The sequence below is a fragment of the Nicotiana attenuata genome, chromosome 10 (genome assembly GCF_001879085.1).
Source record: "Nicotiana attenuata strain UT chromosome 10, NIATTr2, whole genome shotgun sequence".
Taxonomy (NCBI): domain Eukaryota; kingdom Viridiplantae; phylum Streptophyta; class Magnoliopsida; order Solanales; family Solanaceae; genus Nicotiana; species Nicotiana attenuata.
The window spans coordinates 2,864,424-2,886,566 of NC_031998.1; the positions used below are offsets into that span (position 1 = coordinate 2,864,424).

The 22,143-nt window shown below is 34.3% G+C and overlaps 1 protein-coding gene across 1 annotated transcript; it reads left to right on the forward strand.

Moving 5' to 3' along the window:
* On the forward strand, positions 8,489 to 15,520 carry LOC109233532 (GPN-loop GTPase 3-like). The gene is made up of 10 exons (XM_019399421.1): positions 8,489 to 8,714; positions 9,219 to 9,281; positions 12,502 to 12,610; positions 13,249 to 13,393; positions 13,535 to 13,643; positions 13,729 to 13,810; positions 13,920 to 14,005; positions 15,024 to 15,127; positions 15,216 to 15,346; positions 15,457 to 15,520. The coding sequence occupies exons 4-10, from the start codon at positions 13,349 to 13,351 to the stop codon at positions 15,518 to 15,520; spliced, it is 621 nt and encodes a 206-aa protein (XP_019254966.1). The 5' UTR covers positions 8,489 to 8,714; positions 9,219 to 9,281; positions 12,502 to 12,610; positions 13,249 to 13,348.

The following is a 22,143-nucleotide window of genomic DNA, read 5'->3' on the forward strand; positions in this document are numbered from 1 at the left end:
TGTGTTGTAAGTTTATCCGAACATATAGGTTTCCCTAAGTAGCTAGCTATACATCCCAAATTCTCCCTTGTCCAGTATTAGATTGGTAATCCTGGGAATATGACCCATATTGGCACATCGAGTCATTTCTTTACTCATCTGGAAATTAGGCTCCCATTATCATGGGTCTATTATGATATGTATATGGACCTTGTTGTATAATTTTTTTCTTATCTTCCTTAGATCTAAATCTGAATATAAAGTACCCATCATTATGTAGGAATACCTGTGGTGTAGTGATAAAATTCTACACACCGTACAAATTTTAGCATTTTTTTGAAAAAGAGAGTTCCACCCAGCACATACCTAATTATAGCTTCTTTCTATTTCTGGGCTTGCTCTGCTACTTCAGCCTGATTCAGTCGCACAGTCTTCACTCCTTCCTTCATTATTGGCGGATAGAATTCCAATTGCAGCCCCTGTTGCTGAGCTCGATTTCTTTCGATCACATCATCTAGAGTCGGCTCTAGTCGACTAGGGTTTGCTCGTTGCACCGAGAAAGTCAGCTTCCTTGTTGCTGTACTGACATCTACCTCTGCTGGTTTGGGATTCTCTTCTTCATCACATTTCGAAGCTTGCATGACTGTTGATGCGCTTTCCATTCTAGTCATTTAGTGGACCAGTTGTATTTGACCTATCATTTATGGTACCCCTAATTCCGGTGTTACCATTCTATCTTCTTCATTCGTCTTCGATATTGTAGGCGGTGCAATTATCTGTGATTTCTGTCGGGCCATCGTCGTTGTGCGTACGTTAGTTCTCCATGCTTAACGTGCGCCTTTAGAGCTCAACCCCATTAATTTACGCTACTCTTTTATTTACTGTTTACTGAAATTTTATTTGTCAAATTTTTGAATTTCAGCACCGTTTGCTAAATTTGTTCCATATATTAGGTAAGGGTATATTTTATCCATCATTTTTTCGTATAAAAAAGCGGCTAAATTTTAATAACTTTTAAACTGTGGCTATATTAATAGCAGATGTTAAAAGTGGCTATTTGTCAGAAATAAGTCCCCTTGTATGAATAGCTTACTCTTTAGAAAAAATATATAAGTAGCCACCTGAACTATATACCAAATCCCTGTTACATACTTTTTAAGAACAAAATCACCTTACACGCCCAACCTTTCTAAAGTATGTCTAAGACATACTACCTTTGCTATGCGGCATGCACGTGTGTGACAAAAAAGATAAAAACGCAAACCATTTTAAAAAAAAAAAATTCCCAATCTGTTTAAGTGCCACGTGTCACAATTATGTATTTTTTTCTTTCTTTTTTTTTTAATTAATGAGCCCCTTAACCCCCACCCTTTCCCTTCACTTTAACCCTCCCCCCTCCCTATTATTCTTCCCCGGAACCCCTCCCTGTTCGTCTTCGTTGCTGTCCTTTCCCCCTTCCCCATTTTCCTCTTCTTCCCCACCCCTTTCCCCTATCTTCTTTCTCCATAATTTTTAGACTAACAATAATGTAAAATAGTTAAAAGGATTCTATATCTAAGAAAATTCTACAAATCTAAGTTTGAATCATAATTAGTAGTAATAATTTAGGAATACAAATTTAATATGGTAGAGTATTAATTTGGTGGTTGATAATCGGAGATGAGCCAAAAGAAGCCGAGATTTGACCGACTCTAATTTGTTACTTACAGACCATTTTTATAAAGTTGTTCTTTATTTGCTTGCGCTTTCATCACTGGGTTTGGTTGCTTATTTCCATTGAATAATACCATAAATTATGGCCATAATTAACTGCCAAAACACCAAGATATTTTTGTTTATCGGAGAAGATGACGACGAATTGAGCAGGCATAGATCTGGCCATAACCGACTTTAATGGAGTTTGGAGTTTTGCATTCTATTTCTTGTGTTGAAATTGAATCTGGACTCAAAAACTTGTGACTAGTGTACTGGGGTTCCTAATTTTGGTTTGTAATCGGAAGGTGGTAATTGTGGGTAGTTTTATGGTGGTGGACGTCAATGGAGATAAGGTGGAGAAGAGAAAGAGACGGAAGGGAGAATAGTAAGGGTATACTTGTAATTTTATTTTATTTTAAAATTAATGACACGTGCTACTATATTATTGGTGCATGCCTCACTTTTTTTGACATGTTTAAATATAAAAGTGGTGTGTATTAGATACACTAGGCGGGGTGATGCCCATGCTAAGTATGAGTCGAGAACCAAAATGTGGTTCTTTTAGATTCAAAGTACACAAATAAGTGGTAAAAAAAAAAAGCTACATTTTTATATATAGTGCCACAATATCTGGCGCTATACATTAACGGTAACTGCACCGTTAATGTATAGCGCCATTTATTGTGACGCTATACTGCAAAAGCTGACAGGGTCCAAGTATAGCGCCACAATAACTGGCGCTATACCCCTTTGTTACTTTTGCCGGTGATCAGTCTATATATGGGGCCTCCCATGCTGTGTCTTTGTGCAAGACAAGTATGCCCCAATATTTTGTTTCTTCCTTTATGGTCTTTCCGAAAACACATGGAGATCATTCAACAAATATTATGGTTGTTCAAACTGAATAAGTCAAATCAAACCAATTTTAAAATGTAATTAGGTTTGATTTGATTGGTTTGGTATTGAGTAATAAAAATTCGAATCAAACCGACATATAAATATATAATTTTATAGATACATTGAAGAATTTATAAAGAATTTTTTTCAAAAGATATCTAGAAATATTTGTGATCTTCTCATGGAATGTATCTATTTTTTTTATACTTTAAATAATAGGTTATATCATTACTTTCTTATCAAATATTATTGAAACGCGTCAATTTTTTTGTTGTTCCATATTCATCTAATAAAAACCCCGAAAAACTCGAAAAAACAAATAAAAATGAACTAATCATATTAATTCACTTTAGCCCAGTTGGTTTCAAAACCAAACCTATTTGTACTATGCAAAATTGTGACTAAAGTGGTTCTTTATCCAATTTGATTTGTTTTCCAAGCATATTAATTCACTTTAGCCCAGTTTATTTAGTTGGATTCTTGCTAACTACATGTACTAGCTGCTCGTGGGGTAAAAGACTAGGAACAAGAGATGATTATATTGTACTGGCATCGGAAAAAAAAATTAAAAAAAATGAAAAGAGAGACTGAAGGAAAGAAAGAGACCACTTTAATGGCATCGGAATTGGCAAAAGTAACAAAGGGGTATAGCGCCATTTATTGTAGCGCTATACCTGACCCTGTCAGCTTTTGCAGTATAGCGCCACAATAAATGGCGCTATACATTAACGGTGCAGTTACCGTTAATGTATAGCGCCAGGTATTGTGGCATTATATATAAAAACGTAATTTTTTCTTTTACCACCTAATTGTGTACTTTGAGTCCAAAAGAACCACATTTTGGTTCCGGACTCTGCTAAGTATGGGCCCAATATGTGATTATTCGTTTTTTTTTCTCCTTGTGTTGTATTTTTTAGGTGTTTTCTGTCCGAAGTTTCAACACTTTTTATTTGAAGTTCAAGTTTGAAACCTTGAGATTAATCCTACCTTAGATTAGGTAGCAAGATTAGCATTTCCTTTTATGGATATCTCACAAGATGTGCAATTGGAAAATTGAAAATGAGTCACTCAATAAAAGGTTTGTTCATATAGTAAAAGGTTAAAGCAAATCATTTTTTATATTTTTTTTGAAACTAAGGACAGGTATAGGCCAAAGGTTAAAGCTGTGTTTTATTATTGTTTGAAAAGTTTGATTAAATGTATCTTACAGAATTCATAATCCATGAAATTCATCGTCGTTTGCATATTTAAACTAATTAAATTGAGTTGGGCTTTAGATTTGTGCTTTGGCATCTAAATTTTGGTTTTAGGCTTAGTTATTGATAAATTGGTTAAGTGTTATCTAGAAATTTCAGACTTATAGTAGGTCAAAGAAAGCGCATAATCTTTTTTAAATGGAGGGAGTATTAAACAATAGCATTTTATGTGCAAATATGTGTCATGTTTTTATTAATTTGGTGTAAACACCCATGTGAATAAGTTTCTTACTCATCAAAATTCGGGCTATAAAAAAATTCTTTTATTATTTTATTTTGTAGCTTGCGGATTTTCTATTGTTTTGATTTCTCAAGTCATATGAGTACGACACTTTTATATTTGAATTTGGTTTGAGAACAATTGGTTTCGAATAATTGTTTATAGAAAACAATAAAAATACAGAACAATGTAAAATCTGATTTGACTGAAAATTAAATAAATAAAAAAGTTTCACTGAGAAAGATAACATTGCATAATCACTTTAAAATTTTAGAAGGGCCTTGATTGTAATTTCAGATAAACCTAAGTTGTTTCCGCTTTGAAAACGGGCGAAAAATGAAGCACATATATTTTGTGTGGCTATAAATCATTACATAAAGGTAAATTGTTTCCAAATAGGGAAAGAGGTCATTCTTTTTTGCACGGACTAAAAAGGAAATGAGTTCACATAAAATAAAACGGAAGGAGTATATTATTGTCAGCAAGGAGTAAATATGCTCGCCTCTTTTAAGCTCTAAAGTCTTCTCTTCCTTGTATCCTAATAGTAAATATATTTTTCGCTTCACAGTAAATAAAACGAATAGCGAATAATTTTATCTAGTATTTTTTTGAGTTTTGTATACACAAAAATTTAAAAATTGTTCATTCTATTATTCTTCCATGCATACGTGTATAGTATTACTATAAAGAGTAAACATCCATTGACTCAAGTCAAGGATCAGTCAAAATCTCTTCTTTTTTACTTTAATTGGTATAAAATTTGTTTTCTTTAGCAGATAAAAAGTAGAAGTACTTTTTTGATAGTAAGACATTATCGCCTTCGCGGCACTGGATTATATTTCCGTCATTTCCGGAAAGTGCACGGACATGAGAAGCACTTTTGAGAGACTTATAGCCCGTTTGACCAAGCTACAAAAATCAGCTTATTTTGAGAAGTGCTTTTTTTCAAAAGTGCTTTTCTCAAAAGTACTTTTGGTGAGAAGCAGTTTGTGTTTGGCTAATTAGTTTGAAAAGCACTTCTGAACAGCAATTAGTGTTTGGCCAAGCTTTAAAAAACTGCTTCTAAGTGTATTTTTCTCAAAAGTGCTTCTCAAAAAAATGCTTTTGGAGAGAAGCTACTTTTTTCCGCCTCTCCTCAAAAGCATTTTTTTTCCTTCAAAAAGCTTGGCAAAACACCTCAATTTTTGGCCAAAAGTGCTTTTGGCCAAAAAGAAGCTTGGCCAAACAGGCTATTAGAAACACCTGTTAACAAACAATTGCTGCTTAGAAATACTTTTCAAATTAGTTAGCCAAACAGAAACTGAATCTCACCAAAAATATTTTTGAAAAAAATACTTTTAAGAAAAAACATTTCTCAAAATAAATTAATTTTTCTTAAAAACGGTATTAATAAGCTAGTATCATGGAGAAAACTAAAAAGAAAACAATGGAGAAAACTAAAAAGAACAATCAGAAGTAAAAAGGTAATGCCTTGTTAACAAGACTGCAACTTGAGTGACACGTGAAAAGGTGGCTAAAGTGGGGTATATGTTTTTCTCCAAAAATGAGCAAGTAGGCAGCATGAAGTACAACAGGCCTAAAGCATCTAAAGTTACCAAAATACCCCCGGACTTTTAGAGCCTGTTTGGATTGGCTTAAAAGCTGGTCAAAGTGTTTGGCAAAAAAGAAAACAACTTAAAAAAAGTTAAAACTGGCTTAAAAAAGCCAAAAGCCACAAGTTGGTTGTTCCCAACTTTTTTTTTCTAGCTTAAAAGCCAACTATCTTTGACCAAGTATTTTACCCTCTTGTCCCTAATAATATTTATTATTCCAAAAATGTCCTTCAGAAACTTTTAAAATAATTATAATATCCAACTCAAACTTTTAAAATTTGTAAGAACGTGAACTTACTTTGAAGTTTAGCTTTGCTCTGAAAGGTGAATACGTATTTACCTAATGAAGTTTTTTTACTAAATAATTAAAACATGAGATAGGAAATAGGACTCCTAAACCTAAAAGGAAGGAAAAATAGTCCTAAATATTAGTATAAAAATGATTAAACATTTATTTATATAATAATCATCTGTAAAATCTTTATAAAAAAAATTATAAATTAATAAAATTGATATACATGCAAAGTCATAACAAACGAAGCTTGCTAAACATACTTAACTTTAATATCTCTTACATAGATTGTAGTATTGTACTTGTATTTGATTTTTTTCCCTAAGAATTTAACGTGTGCGACCAACAATTCTAGTTGCATTGTAATTTCTATTAACTATACGTACAATTTTCAAATAATTTTAAAAAGTACAAGTTTATTTTATTTTGATTTCCTAAATATTAGAAATTTTTACATAGCTCAAATAAGGAATAGAATAATAAAATATGGTAGTCATTTCATATGTTTTCCCAGTAAGCTTGTAATTTCAAGAAATAAATAAAAAATTTACATGGTTGAAAGAAGTGAAAAATAAGAGTTCAACAATTATATTCATAAAAATTATCTTAGGTGATCAGTTCAAATATTAATTTCATATTTATATTAATAAGTTTGAAATAAATATTATAGTAATAAGCTTCTTTATAGTGTTAACAACTTTAAGGATATTTCAGTTATTTTAATAGAAAAAATGCTTACCAGCACTTGTTTACCAAACATTTCAACAACTTTTTTTCAGCTCCAGTACTTTTATCCAAACGCATAACTGCTTATTTATAAAACCAGCTCCAGCACTTAAAAAGTGCTTTTAAGCACTTGTGCTTAAAAGCTACTTTTTTTAAGCCAATCCAAACAGGCTCTTAGTCTAAAATTCCCTGTTTTCCCTGGTTGTCACACGCACAGGCACAACCCTAAAAATTGAATGGTTCTTTCTCCAGATTTTCATGTTCAACTCCTTCCTCTTTGAGTCTTCTCCCTTCCTGCTCAGTTTATGTGCGTTATGATCATATAGGGCTGTCAAATTTGGCCCAAGCCCAAATGATCCGCCCAACCCGCTCAAGGTTGGGTTGATTATTGAACCGCTCATTTATTGAACTTAACTTATCTTGACCCAACCCATTTTAACTCATTTAAATTTGGGTTAATTTTTAACCCAGGTTAATCCATGAGTAAGTTTGTCAAAATATCTTAGAAATAATTTTATTTTTTGTTTAATATTTTAAATATGACCATAACCAATGTTTTAAAAGGCGGGGGCGTGAGGTGAGGCGTTTTACCTCTGACGAGGCGAAGCGTAAGCCTTGAGACATGGGGCGTAAGTCCCATGGATCTTTAAATTTTACTAATTTCATGAATTTTTAAGATAATATAAAATAAAAAATAATTATAAAAAGTACATTAAAATCACAGAATTATAACAAATAACATATTTAAAATATTAATAAATTATAATTCAACTATGAATAATACGAAAAGTATGACATATATCGTAACAAATAGTTGCAATGTCGTTACAACTCAAACATCAAAAGTAATGTATTCGATACGAAATATTATATGTATCTCTTAAGGAGTAATGAATCTTGAAAGAATTTCGATATTATAATTTGATATTTTTCTTAAAATACTCCTTTTATTTTATATGCTTTCTATTTGAAAGAGAATTTTTATAAAAATATAATTCACAATTTAAATATGATTCTCAAGCATCATTCATTTTTAAGTTTCAACAAGTTAATAAAGTGACAGATAATTCACCATACAATACCATGATAACTAATTATTTGTACATAGTTACTAGCTAATACTGAGCTATTAAATTAATAAGTATTGTATCTCGTAAACGTGAAAAAAAATAATTAGAAAAATAATTATAAAAAAAATTATGGACTATTATATAGTAAAGACATAACAATAGTTAATAAATAAATACTTTTTAAATGAAAGATTTATTTAAAATTAACTATCATAGTAGTCTTAGTGAATAACGTGCAATAATTTTTATTTTAATATGACAAAACTCCCAACTTAATAATTTATACTTAGGAAAAAAATAATTTTGAGTAGTCAACGACTTATTAAGAAAATTTGAAGATTTACAAGGTTAGTTACATACAATTGCATAAAGTTCTATTAGGCGAGCCCAGTACGCTGGGCGTTGGGCGTGTCCGGGGCGTAAGCCCCGATGACCGAGGCGTAAGTCTCACGGAACTAAGCCCCACGCATAAGCCCAGGGGCATTTTATGAGTGCTCCGCTCCGGGGCGAGTCCCAATTCTGCCTTTTAAAACAGAGACCATAACAAAAGCAAAAAAGCCTAATTTAGTAATTATATAATTTATAAGAAAATAACACATATTAAGTAAAGTTTAATAAGAGTTGGGTGGATTGGGTTATGACCCAAAATTTAACCCAACCCATCTTAGCCCAAGTAACTTCTAAACCCATTTTGACCCGCCCAAAATTGATCCGACCCGCCGTTTTGACAACCCTAATTGTATAGTTATAAGGTGAGTTCTGGTTTCTTAATTATCTGATTTTCGGGTGGCTGCTGTATAGAAATTGTGTAAATTGTTGGTCTTTAATTCTCTGCGGTTGTCCGGAACAAACTGCGACTGGTTGTGGACTCTGTTGCCTGAGCAAAAGTCCTTTGAATTAAGGGAAGTGTTAGCTATACTCTTTTCTGGGTTGACTGTGATGGCCTCTCAGGGGTCGCACTTCAGCAATTAGCCTTTGTTTTTAAAGGTGTTTGAATATTTTTGTTTCTTTACTCTTCTGAAAGTTTTTTAAGTTTTTAGAATGTTGAAATAAAATGCTACCTAAACCCCCCAACTGGGATTTAAAGGACTAACCGTGTGCATTCCTTTTCAAGCAATTTGAGAGTTTTTTTTCCCCCTTTTAATACCTATTTTTTCCCTGTTGTGTCCAATAATACATGAGTTTTATTTGTATTTTTATACAAAGGTTAATGAATATCTTTGTGCAGACTAATTGTTGAGATTCTGTATATTGAAGGCATATATGACTCTTAAATAAAGAGTGTGCTTATGTAAAAGCCTTGTGGGTTTAAGCTTAGATAAGATGGCAAATTGGCTATTCAAGATCAATATTTACCTTTAAATGTTTTTCTCAGTTTATATTGGGGGAAAAAATATCTCAGGTTCTTTCCCTTGTACATAGATGCAAGCTTTTCCTATTTCTTCCTGTAGTTCTTTCCACTTTTTATGATATTGGCTGCCTATTTTTCAGTTCAATGAAGAATCACGTTCGCCTTTTATAAAGAAGTACAATACTACTATTGATCCTGCTGAGGTACATCTTTCTTTCCCCTATATTATTATAGGATCCAAACTTGAATTTTTCCAAACTTAGGTTATATTGTTAAAAGTTCGTGTAACTTTTATATAATACAAACGGAGGACCACCGCTGTTCAGTTAGTAGAAACTAAAATAACCTATAAGTAGATAACTTCATCCAACTGACTATGTTCCAGGAAGTTTAATATGGATAAAAACTTCATGTAGCTTTGTTTGGCTAATTTGAATTAACATGGGAAGTTAAAACTGAGGTCCTCTACTCTTCCTTCTCGTTTCAAGTCTGTTGAAGCATCAAATAAACTGGAACGACTGTGAGTGTTTATTAAGTGTTAATTCTTCCAATATTGAACCTTACTCTGTCGCACAACTTTGTTATAATGGAACTTCTTTTGGGCTACTTACTACAAACTGAATTATCTATAAAAATTATGAAGTTTCATTCTTGCAATTAGAAGATTGGGTCCTGTACTTAATAAAACATTTTAATAACAATACCTATACACAGACACAGACACACACACACACACACACAGACACACACATATATATATATATATGTATATATAAAGTCCATCTCTAATGGCTTTTGCTTTTCTTTTACTTTGTTATTCCAGTTATATATCCTTTCATTCTTTAGTCTTTACTTAAAATAAGCAAATGTGTTTGGGAAAGTGAAAAATTTGCTATATTTGTACCCAACCTATCTGGGAGGAAGCAATGATAATAGAAGTATTTCAAAATTCTAATTTCAGTGTCAAAGTAGAATCCTAATACTTAATATAACGAGACTTCTAGCACTTTTGTGATTCATAAACGACTTCGACGCTTTCTTTTTGTACCAACAAACATGATGATTTACAAAATTTGTTGTTGCCACAAAGTTTTCCTGCTTATGTTATAGCTCCTTATCTTCCATACATAACATAGAGGGAATTAATGGTATATGTTGATGCTTGAGATACTATTACAAGATGGAGAATATATACTTTTACTGGAATGTTGAGTATAGGTAAAACAGATTACATTATTGCAGCATAATGTTTGCACGTGTTATTCTGAAATTTTTTGCTTTCTCTTCGGACAGCTAAAATATATATGTGATGATGGTTGCAACATTTAGAAAAGTATGTTTCATTTCTTCCGCTGCATGCTACGTCTTAAATTTGACTGATTCTTTCTGTCCTAGCTCTGTTATTGTTGTTCATTCACTAAGATATGGTTCCAAGTACTTCTGTTGTCTGCTTTTTCTTTCTCCATGCTTTTCTGTTTTTGTGTGCTTAGAGTTATTTATAGCGTCTGTACTATAGGTGTTTGACTATGGTTATGTATCTTTCGCCAACCAGTTTTATCAAATGTTGCATTGTCTATGAAGGCAACTTTCCTCAAATATCGTTATTTATGCTTTAGTTATTTCACTGATTCTATAAAATTTTAGTTTTCTTTGTCATATCTAAAGTGCCTTCCCTGATGCTTCTGCAAGTTGTGGTCTTTCAGGCTTTGTTTTTGTCTACAGTTTCTGATCTTGTTCTTCTTCTCGGTATATACAAAAGGAAAAAAAAGTATATCTTCGTGCATCTTCTAAAGTCAATCTTGGGGAATATGAGTGGATGTATAAACTTGATTACAAAGATAAAATAAAGGATACAAGGTGCAATTTTGTGGGTTTTGAAGAAAGATGCCATCTTCTGTTCTATTGCACCAGTAGAGTAATCTACAGGTGCGGGAAACTATTGCGGAGATGTTAATCGTGATGACTGATCATATAAAAAAATGCAGAATTTTATTGATATTATGAATCTTAAAGACATGATCACCAAAAGAAAGGGAATTGGATCCTTGAATGGGTAACTTGTAACTTCTCTTAGAATATTACATGCTTTGTAAAGAAGAAAAGAGAATACTTTATACTTAATTATCTTATTGTTCTTCCTCCAAGCCATTAGTGAAACGGTCAATATAAGAACCTCTATGCCAGATTTATTTGTTAATGCAGTTGTTGAAGTTCATTATCTTCTGCATCTCTAATGAGAGGTTGTTGTTCATCTGCCGGATGTTGTATCTATCTTTTCATTTGGTGAAGTTTTGTTAGGACCAATCAGTTTTTGGTAAAAGGATGAAGTACTACGCTTCATTTTATTTTTATTTTTTTATTCTTATCTTTTTCACCTTTTCATAACTCTGTTTAATTCATTGGTCCACGTTGATTCTCTGTAGAGTTTGGCGATACATGCTTAAAATGGTTTTAAGTTCTTATGAAACATCTTATTGCCTTGATTTGTGAAGCGCAAGGTGCTCTCCTAATTTGGTCGCGCACCTTTGCTTACTAACTTGACGCTAAATTGTAACATACCACTTAAATTCCATTACATTTACCAAAATGACTACACTGCCTGTCCATGCCAATAGAAAGGAGGAGGATTTACTGTTTATTAGAAATTAGTTCTGTAAATGCTTTAATTTCATTTCTTCGTTCAATTCTACTCTCATGAATTTGTCGTTCTATGCTGTAATAATATACTGGAGTTCGGTGCACCTGTGTATGAACTTCCAGCATATTTTGCTGGAACTCCAACATACGGAAAGTTCCAGCATAATATTCAAGAGATTCGAGCACTTGTGTATGAACTTCCAGCATATTATACTGGACCGGTATACTTTGCTGGAACTCCAGTATATTATGCTGGAGTTCCAACCAAGAGGTTGTGAGTTCGAGTCTCCCCAAGAGCAAGGTGGGAAGTTCTTGGAAGGAAGGATGCCGGGGGTCTATTTGGAAACAGCCTCTCTACCCCAGGGTAGGGGTAAGGTCTGCGTACATACTACCCTCCCCAGACCCCACTAAGTGGGATTATAATGGGTTGTTGTTGTTGTTGTTCTAGTGTACTTATGCTGGAACTCCATCATATTATGCTGGAGTTGCAGCATACTTATCCTGGAACTCCAGTATAATATGCTGGAGTTCAAGTATACTTATGCTGGAACTCCAGCATAATATACTGGCGTATTTTTCGGGATTTGAACAGTGTTTTCGCTCAGATTTATCTTTACATAAAAAGTGGCTAGATTTCGATTATTTCTAAAACTGGGCTATTTTTGAATGACCACTTGTAAATTTGGCTATTTTTTAATTTCTCGCAAATCTTACAAGCCCAACCCGTTAAAAGTTGGGCGGGTTGGAGGTTTTGGGCTTGTTTTGGCACCTCTAATATATATATAGGCAGCTTTTTGACGCGGAAGAGAAAAGGTAAAGAAAAGAGGCTACTACCTATTAGGTGGAAGAGAGAAGAAATAGGAGGAGAAACCATCTACGTCCTCTGTAACTACGGGCAAGTTCATGGCTTTTGTGCTTTTCTTTTCGATTTTTCCATAATATATGCTTCTCTGTCTCTGTTAGTACTATTTTGTGTTGTAAAAAACTTACTCCGTACTTTGCTGCAATATATGTGGGCGACAATAGTTTCGCCCTTTCTTTGCTGTTATATTCAAACAAAAACTATATAACAATTGAAAAACAAGAACCATAGACTCTTTATTTTCCAATTCAAAGGAACAAATTTTATTTTGCCTTTTCATCGTTTTGGGTGGTGGGATGAGTGGGTGTGGGGAAAAGGGGGAGGGTTTGGAGTCGTGCTGTTGACTAATGCCTGTTCTTCGATTTGTTGATATGGTTGTTGCATATAGTAGAAATCTGAAGATATAATTCGTGATACTCCCATCATAAGGATGTTGCTTTAGCTTATTATAACTTTGTCTATTTTTACGTTTGTAGGGGCTTTTATGAGCCTACTTCATGGAATTTTTTTTTTGGCTGCTTTCAACAGTCATTTTTTTGGCTTTATTTATGGGTAGTTCGGGTGATATTGTGATGTTTCTTTTCTCGTGATAATGCTTATGGGCCAAGCTGATATATTAAGCTTGTTGTTTGCGGCTGGTGTGTGGGGTGCAACATACATGTTGGTTGCAGTTCTTGGCTTCTTTCAGATTTTCAATTTTCTCAGAACCTCTATCCTCAGTTGACCTCTCGATTTGAGCAACGTGTAAAAAGAACAGAAAAGGCAGTGATCATGGGCTACGCACAGTTGGTTATTGGCCCTGCAGGCAGTGGAAAGGTGATAGCTGGATCATATTGCTTCACGTTTCTATAATGTTTTATATTGGATTTGTCCTTGATTTATATTTGGATGTCCAATCCTGCTAAAAAGATGTCCTTGATATGGCTAGTTTCACCTAGACTGATATTTCTTTTACAGTCCACTTACTGCTCTAGTTTGCATCAACATTGTGAGACCACGCGGCGCACTATCCATATTGTCAACTTGGATCCTGCTGCCGAGAACTTTGACTATCCAGTGGCTATGGGTGAGAAGAGATGGAGTATTTTAAGTAATTAGCTTTCTGTTCATATGTCTTAATTCTAAAATTAACTTAATGATATTGGTTGCAGACATCAGAGAACTCATCTCACTGGATGATGTTATGGAAGAACTAGGTCTCGGACCAAATGGTGGCCTTATGTATTGCATGGAGTATCCTTCCTTTAGAGGCTTTTCATTTTCAGAATTCTGTTTCTTTTGTATGAAAATAAAATCCTGTTTTTGTCCTGTCAAAATTGTAAGCCCTTGATGGTTATATCAGACATCTCGAAGAAAATTTGGATGAGTGGCTGACAGAAGAGTTGGACAACTACTTGGATGATGACTACCTAGTGTTTGACTGCCCAGGTACTTGTACATTTTCCGCTCCTATTTGTTCTTATATTAGCAGTACAGTACTAATTCTCCGATGTAGACTACTGAATTTTGCTAGCAGGCGAAGATATTAACCTAGAATACTGCCAACATAACTTCATGTGAGTAAATACTATAGGGACATACAGGTGGTGGAGAGTCTCCGAGGGCTTGACTATCAGTTGTGATTTTCCTTGGAATTGTCTTTACAGAATCTTGCCCCTTAGATTGTTCATGGATTGAAATCAAGGGCTAGCTGTTTCTTTCTTGTTAACTAATTTCAGAATGTTGTTCTACTGGACACATTTGTATCAAGTCACCTGAATTAATTTTGAGATACCTGCCTAATTTTGTGAGATACCTGTCTAATTTTTATACTGGAAACATTTGTATCAAAACACCTGAATTAATTTTCAGATACTAATTCTTGATGTCATTATTTGTGTCCACGACTTCCACCTTGTGTACATTTTCAGAGAATGAACATTGCATGTTCAGATATATTTACTCTTTGATGCAACTTATGTGATTAAGACCCTTCTACTCCGTTGGACAATGATGGAGCAGTCTTAGATACAGGATGAGAACATAAGATCCTGTTTTTTTCTTAATGCATTACTTAAAGGCTCACGTCAGACTAAGAACTCCTTCCTTTTCCACTCCGTGGGCTCCATCTCTCCATCCTAAGGCTGTGTAGACATGGTGTTCCCTCTTCTTCTTGCTTCAAGTCATTGAAGGATAAAAATGATGCAGCAATTCCACATTAGTCCATTGCACTCGTCTTATCCTTAACTTTGGAAAATTGTTCTAAGTTTCCTAACATGATTTCTACATTGTTATGTTGTTGCTCGGCCATCTGTCTCCTATTATGACTACCCATAATCTAACTTTCTACACTGACCTGTATTCTTATCTCGTAAATCTTTATGTACTTATAGAAAGAAATGCACACATGCACTCCCAGATGCACGCGCACACATATAGAGTACTCTGACATTTCATCATTATACAGGCCAGATTGAACTTTTTTCACATGTTCCTGTGCTGAAGAACTTTGTGGAACACCTAAGGCGTAAAAATTTTAATGTTTGTGTTGTGTATTTACTTGATTCTCAGGTGCGTGATCTTTACTAGTTGATTTTCTTCTTCTCTTTTTCCTTCCTCTGCTATTAACCATGGCGTTTATGTTCTTTTTGTATCTCAGTTTATCACAGATGTGACCAAATTCATAAGTGGTTGCATGGCTTCACTCTCTGCTATGGTTCAACTTGAACTACCCCATGTTAACATTCTCTCAAAAATGGATCTTGTTACAAACAAAAAGGATGTTGAGAAGTTAGTCCTACTACCTCTAACTATTCGTTTCATGTCTTTGGCACTTTCAACACATGCTCCCACTAATTGTCTTTGTTATTTTAGTGTATTAAAATTTATTTTCCCTTTAGTTACTTGGATCCAGAGCCTCAGCTGTTACTCGCAGAGTTGAATNCCCGTTTAGCCCGAACCTGAACGGGCCCTAAATAACCCGAAATTTCCCGACCCCCCCCCAGCCCGTTATCCCAGCCCGCTAAACAGCCCGCCCGCTAACCGAACGGGCTGGAGTATTTCGCGTTCAGCCCGTCCAAGCCCGCCCGTTAAACATGTATAAGCTCATGTTCATGTTTGTTAGTAAAAATAGCACGGTCTAGCCAGTTTTCGGACTGGTCATTCAAAAATAGCCAGCGTTTACTAAGTCAATAAAAAATAGTCACTATTTTGCTGCAACAGAAACCGGTCCATCATAATATACTGGAGTTCGGTGCACATGTGTAGAACTTCCAGCATATTATGCTGGAACTCCAACACACGGAAAGTTCCAGCATAATATACTGGAGATTCGAGCACTTGTGTACGAACTTCCAGCATATTATACTGGACCAGTATACTTTCCTGGAACTCCAGTATATTATGCTGGAGTTCTAGTGTATTTATGTTGGAACTCCATCATATTATGCTGGAGTTCCAGCATACTTATCCTGAAACTCCAGTATACTTATCCTGGAACTCCAGTATAATATGCTGGAGTTCAAGTATATTTATGCTGGAACTCCAGAGCATAATATACTGGCGTATTTTGCGGGTTTTGAACAGTATTTTCGCTCAAATTTATCTTTACATGAAAAGTGGCTAAATTTCGATTACTTTTGAAACTGGGCTATTTTTGAACGACCACTTGTAAATTTGACTATTTTTGAATTTTTCCCTGTTTGTTATTGTTAGAGTTACGAAAGGAATAAAAAAGTTACGGTGATTAGTTGCGACCTACTATAAGGTTTTCGTGTACAACTTATTTTGGCGATTTGCTTTAGTCGCCACGAACGTACTGCAATATATCTACTTACAATTTATTTTTGCGACGAAATTTTTCATTTTTTTTTGAATTCAAACTTTAGTCGTCCAGAAAGCGAATTTACAAAAATATAATAATCTACAATAATTTTGTGTAAAATAAAAACTGTAAAGAAATTTTTGAAATTTAGTCTAAATATTTTTACTTTGTAGAAAAAGTTAATAACTTTCAAAAATTGAAATAATTTAACTTGNAAGTCTTCTTGACTCGTTCTAAAAGGAGCAAGGTCTTACTCAAATCAACAAGTGTCTTTTTTGCGGGACTTAATCTTTTTGAGGTTTACCTCTTGAAATTGCCTCATCTTCTCATTAAGTTGTAATTATCCCCCGAAACATATTTGAGGTAAAAGACTTCCTATTTTCTGGTGCTGTACAAATCACTGCCGATGTCGAAGCATGTTAGAAATGGACCTCAGTGGACTTTATTCGGATATGACGTTTTAGGCGAGCTTTCGCGAAGATTTCAGATTCCTCTTTACTTTTTTGTTTAAAATTTGGTTGACGTTGAAGCTATTCATTTCTTTTGTGGCAGAATCAGTGTACTGATTATTTTTCTTTCTAGCGAGTCTATTTGCTCTTAGCTCCTTGACGCTTGGAATCTAAAGAATTGAATAGGACCAAAAGCTCCTGTAGAAACACCTTGAATGGTGTAGGATTTAATATAGATTGTCATTTTTCGTCTAGTAATTATTTTATTTTTCTTAATGAGTGAACTAGATGGTGTGCGCCCGTGCCATGCACGGGCATATGCGCAAATACTTACGGCCACACCTAAAGTTAAATGTCAAACACAATAACACAAAGTCAAGTCAAAAAAGATTCAACTCATTATCGCACTACTCCAGCAACCAATCCATCAACTCTAAAGAAAGATACTATATTGACTAAATTTCAATTACTTGCAACAAATTGACAAATTCTGAAAGAACGCGAAATCCTAAGAGCTAGTGGTGCCATGATTAGTACCTACTTAACCTTAGGCATGCTAGACTACAAGGTTAGGCAAGAAACACCTTGACAAAAAACTCTAAATTACTTTAGCTTTTCCATCACCGGTTTGAGGTAAGTAAGGATTGTAAATCTAGTCCTGAGGGTATGAAACCTCGGATTTCGTATCGTTTTATTATTTTGATGTGACGCGCATGCTAGGTGACGGGTGTGTGGGCGTGAACCGTTGGGATTGGTTGAAACTATATAATACTTATGTGTTTTAGAAAGAGTTTCTGTAAATTGAGTTGAATGTCATATTTGGGCCTTGTGCCAAAGCTGTTTGGACCCTTAGGGGCCTTCTCTTACTATCCTTTCACCGTTTTTGGTTGAAATCTATACTCAGTCTTGTTACACTTATTGATTTCATAACTCAGTATTCATTATTCTGTTTTGATGCATATAAAATATTGTTTTTGGTTGAGTACCCTATTTTTACTGAGAGCCCGAGTGACTTGAGAGGTTTATGACTGAGTGAGGCCGAGGGCCTGATTTGTGAGGATATTTATGAGATCGGGCTGCACGCCGCAGCATGTTGTTACTTATTCATGATTGATGAGGCCGATGGCCTGATTGATTTATGCCACGAGATGGCTTGATATAGTGCTTGGGCTGAAGGAGCCCCTCCGGAGTCTGAACACCCCCAGTGAGCGCGGGTACCCTGAGTGAGAGTGATGTGAGGTATGCCCGAGGGGCTGTATACGAGTGACTGTGAGGTTGCCCGAGGGGTTGTATATGAGTGATGTTTTGCCCGATGAGCTGCTTATGAGTGATGTTTAGCCCGAGGGGCTGCTTATGATTCCATCATTTTTGCTCACTGTTGCATTGAGCCTCTGTTTGAGAACTGTTGAAAACATATCTTCAAATGATTTTTACTGAAACTGAGTTTAAACGAAATGATTTGATTCAAACTCTTCTTTTAAAAGCCTGCTGTACTTTTACTGAGATTTCATGATATGAACTTATATGCTTTATTGCTCGTCACTGCTTCTCAGCCTTTATTTACTTTGGTTACTTACTGTGTTGGAGTACTCACGTTACTCCCTACACCTTATTTGCAGATTTAGGCGTATGAGGACCCGGTAGCGGCTATTGACTAGTCCAGCTGTAGACTCATCTCGGAGTTGGCAAGGTAGCTGCTGGCAATCGCATCCCTATTCTTCTCGCTCATATCTTCCTATAGTTGTTTGTAGTTACATTTTCCAGACTGTTTTAGTCTCAGTATTTTGGACAGATTTTAGTAGATGCTCATGACTAGTGACACCCCGATGTCGGGCTTTTCTTTCTGCACTTTCATTATTCAGATTTTTCTTTATGAAGTTTTTTTATTATTAAATAGCTTGAAGTTATCCTTAAATTGAAATATAGAGTTATTTTTGGTAAAGAGTCGGCTTGCCTAGTACCATGATAGGCGCCATCATGACATGGTAGTTGGGTCGTGACAATAATCATATATTAAATAAATATTTAGTAGATTTTTAATTTGAATCCACAAGAAACCGTAATCAACCTTCTAGATCCATCTTGCCACTTGGAGTTAATTACACTTTTCTGAATTCGAGTATTCTCCATACAACAACAACAACGGCCCAGTAAAATTCCACAAGTGGAGTTTGGAAAGGGTAGTGTGTACACAGACCTTACCTTACCCTGAGAGAGTAGAGAGGCTGTTTCCGAAAGACCCTCAGCTCAAGAAGACGAAAAGAGATAATATAGTACCACCAACAGATACCATAGAAATAATAACAACATCATAAAGACCAGAAAGTCGATGAAAAGCAAAAGCGATAGCCACTAAATAGATCTGGCACTATAAAATACGAAAAAGTAGTAAATACAATATTAATCATGAATAGTTGTAATCCCCACACCTCCATAACCTCACCATGATCTTCCTCCATGATCTCAAATGTTTAATGTCATGTTTATGGCATTCTTTTGTATATCTCTATGTAATACTATAAATAGAGGATGGGAAGTGATATTGTACACACTTGATACTTGAAAGAAATAAGAAGCTCTTATCTCTTGCTCTCTCCATTTTTGTTTATTTTCTTGTTTCATATTGTTATTTTGATTTAGTTTCTTAACAAGTTAGAAGTTTTTTGCCGTTTTGGCTATAATTGGCTAGTTCTCTACGAGGATATGTTATCTTGTCCCTAGACGAACTTTAGAGGAGTCGTCCCTAACTTTATACTTTAAAGAGGATTTCAAAGAATAATTCAAATCAACTATGGATTAGTTATTAAATTAAATCAACATTAAATAAAACTATTTGTAGCATTAGTGGGACTTCTATTCTTAATTATAGACAAGAAAATATATTTCAAAAAGGAGAGAATTGATCAAACTTCAAGGTGAGTCCTAGTTACCTTTCTAAAGTACTTCTCAAAAAATTGATCAACGCATATAACTACAAATCTAAAGTAGTTTTCTGAAACTCATTTTTGACAAGGAATACTTCTTAAATAAATAATTTTTATTAGGGAAAATAATTTAGCCAAATCGGCTATTTTACTAGGAAAATGACACTGTATAGCCGCTCTAAAAAATAGCCAAAAGAATATTTTTTTTGTATATATTATATAATAATATATATAATATATAGTATTATATATATATATATATATATATATATATATAAAATTATATAAATTTTATACCAAATAGAAACGTAAAAAGCCCTTTTTACTACAAAATTGACAGCTTGAAGGAGTAGTTGAAGAATAATACTTCTTTTTCATGTCAATTCAACGTCTTAAATAAAATAAAATATAAAAGTCTTGTTCAAAGATATGGCAATTAGTTTAATAAGATTCACTTAATTAAATTTAGTATCTCATACCCTTATCGTACAATAATTATAAAATATTTAATTTTTAATCCCCAAAGTTGCATAAGTACTAGGCACCCTTTTGCATGGAGTTTTATTTGATATCTTTATATACTTGTCCATTTAGGGAAAAAATATTATCTTTTTTTTATATATATAAAAGTTTGCCGTCTAGTGGCGATGCCCTTTTATATCCCCCACTATTTTAAAGAGAGATACAACACGAGGACTTTCTACGGGGTCACCCATCCTAGCATTACTGTCGCTCAATCACGATTAGGAAAGAAAAACATTATCTTAATTCCTAATTTTATTAAAGAATTTAAGATACTATTCTAATTCGTTATCACTAAAAATTGTTAATTATGCTTAGTTCTTTATAAAGTACTATTTGAAAATTATAGTGTAACTTCATAACTCTCTAGCTTCTGAAAAGCCATGTGAAGTAAACATTTCGTGACAACGGTTATAGTCGCACCAAAGGTACTGTATATCTCTACCTATAATTTATTGTGTGGCTCATTTGTTTATTATTTACGGCAAACTTAATCGTCACATAAAATAATAATAAAAATGCAGAGGAAGAATGCATATTCACATTGGTCATTGCCTCGGCGAAAAAAATTCACAAAAATTATATTAAAAAATATGAAAAAAAAAATGGATTTGCCAATATTTTGTATGAAAGGAGTAATACTTTAAGAATATATATAACTTGGCATCAATAGCTCATGTATACCTGTTAATCGGGCCGGGCTGATCCGTTTTCAACCCGCTTCTACCCGGGTCAGCCCGGTTCAGCCCGCTACTGTTCACTATTGGGCGGGTTGGTTGGGGGCGGGTTTTGGACGAACACATTCTACTTAACGGTGCACCGAAACCGCGTAGCCCATGACCCGTTAACGGGTTGTTAACGGGCTGCAGCCCGTTAGTAGCCCGGTTACCGTTGGTTAATTTTTTTTTTAAAATTAATTGGACTGTTGCCAACGGTCAAATTGAGAAATGACCTTTGGGGAACGGCCAGATTTTGCAAAAATGGCCATTTCGGCCTCCCCCATTAAAAATATAGCCTTCTCACCCCTAATAATTGAAAAATTAAATTTTTAACCTTTTAAAATCTATAAATAGCCCCCCTTCTTCTTCATTTTTTCTCACAATTCACTCTCTTACTACTCTAATTCTCTCTTGATATTATTGTTCTTAAATTCTCAATTCAAGACTTCAAGTTAAATCATGTCCCGTACTTCTAGAGTGCGCTCATATGTCTGGGAACACTTTGAGGTGGTACAAGAAAATGAAAAGGCTCGGAAATTAAAGTGCAAGAACTGTGGTGTATTCTTAAATCTTCGTCCAAAGTGTGGCACGGGCTCTTTAAGGAGCCATATCAAGAGTTGTCTCGAGGGTACTCCAGAAATTCGTCTTCTAAGTTGATTTGAGACAATTTGTGTTATTTTAAAATTATTAGACGTATTTATGCTTAATGTTTTAGTTTGTTAGATTAATTTGAATTTTGAAGTATTATTAATTTATTATGCATGAAAATTTAGTTCTACTCTTTTTTCGTTAATTTACTTGTTAAATGCAAACTTCAATTTTGTAAATAATTTGCTTATTGGTCTTATTAAATAATTTTTGTAGCCACTTACTTTCTAATTTTAATTTTATAATTTTAAAATACAAATTTCAAATTTAAAACTTTAAACTTTAAACTTTAAAGTTTAATTCTATGCCTTAAAAGTTTGCAAATACTTAACTATCAATAATATTGAATAAGAATAACAAAATTTAATTTATAAAAAAAAAAAAACAGTAGCCCGTCCCGCCCGAACCCGCTTAGCCCGAACCTGAACGGGCCCTAAAAAACCCAAAATTTCCCACACCCCCCCCCCCCCCACGCCGTTACTCCACGCCGACTAAACACGCC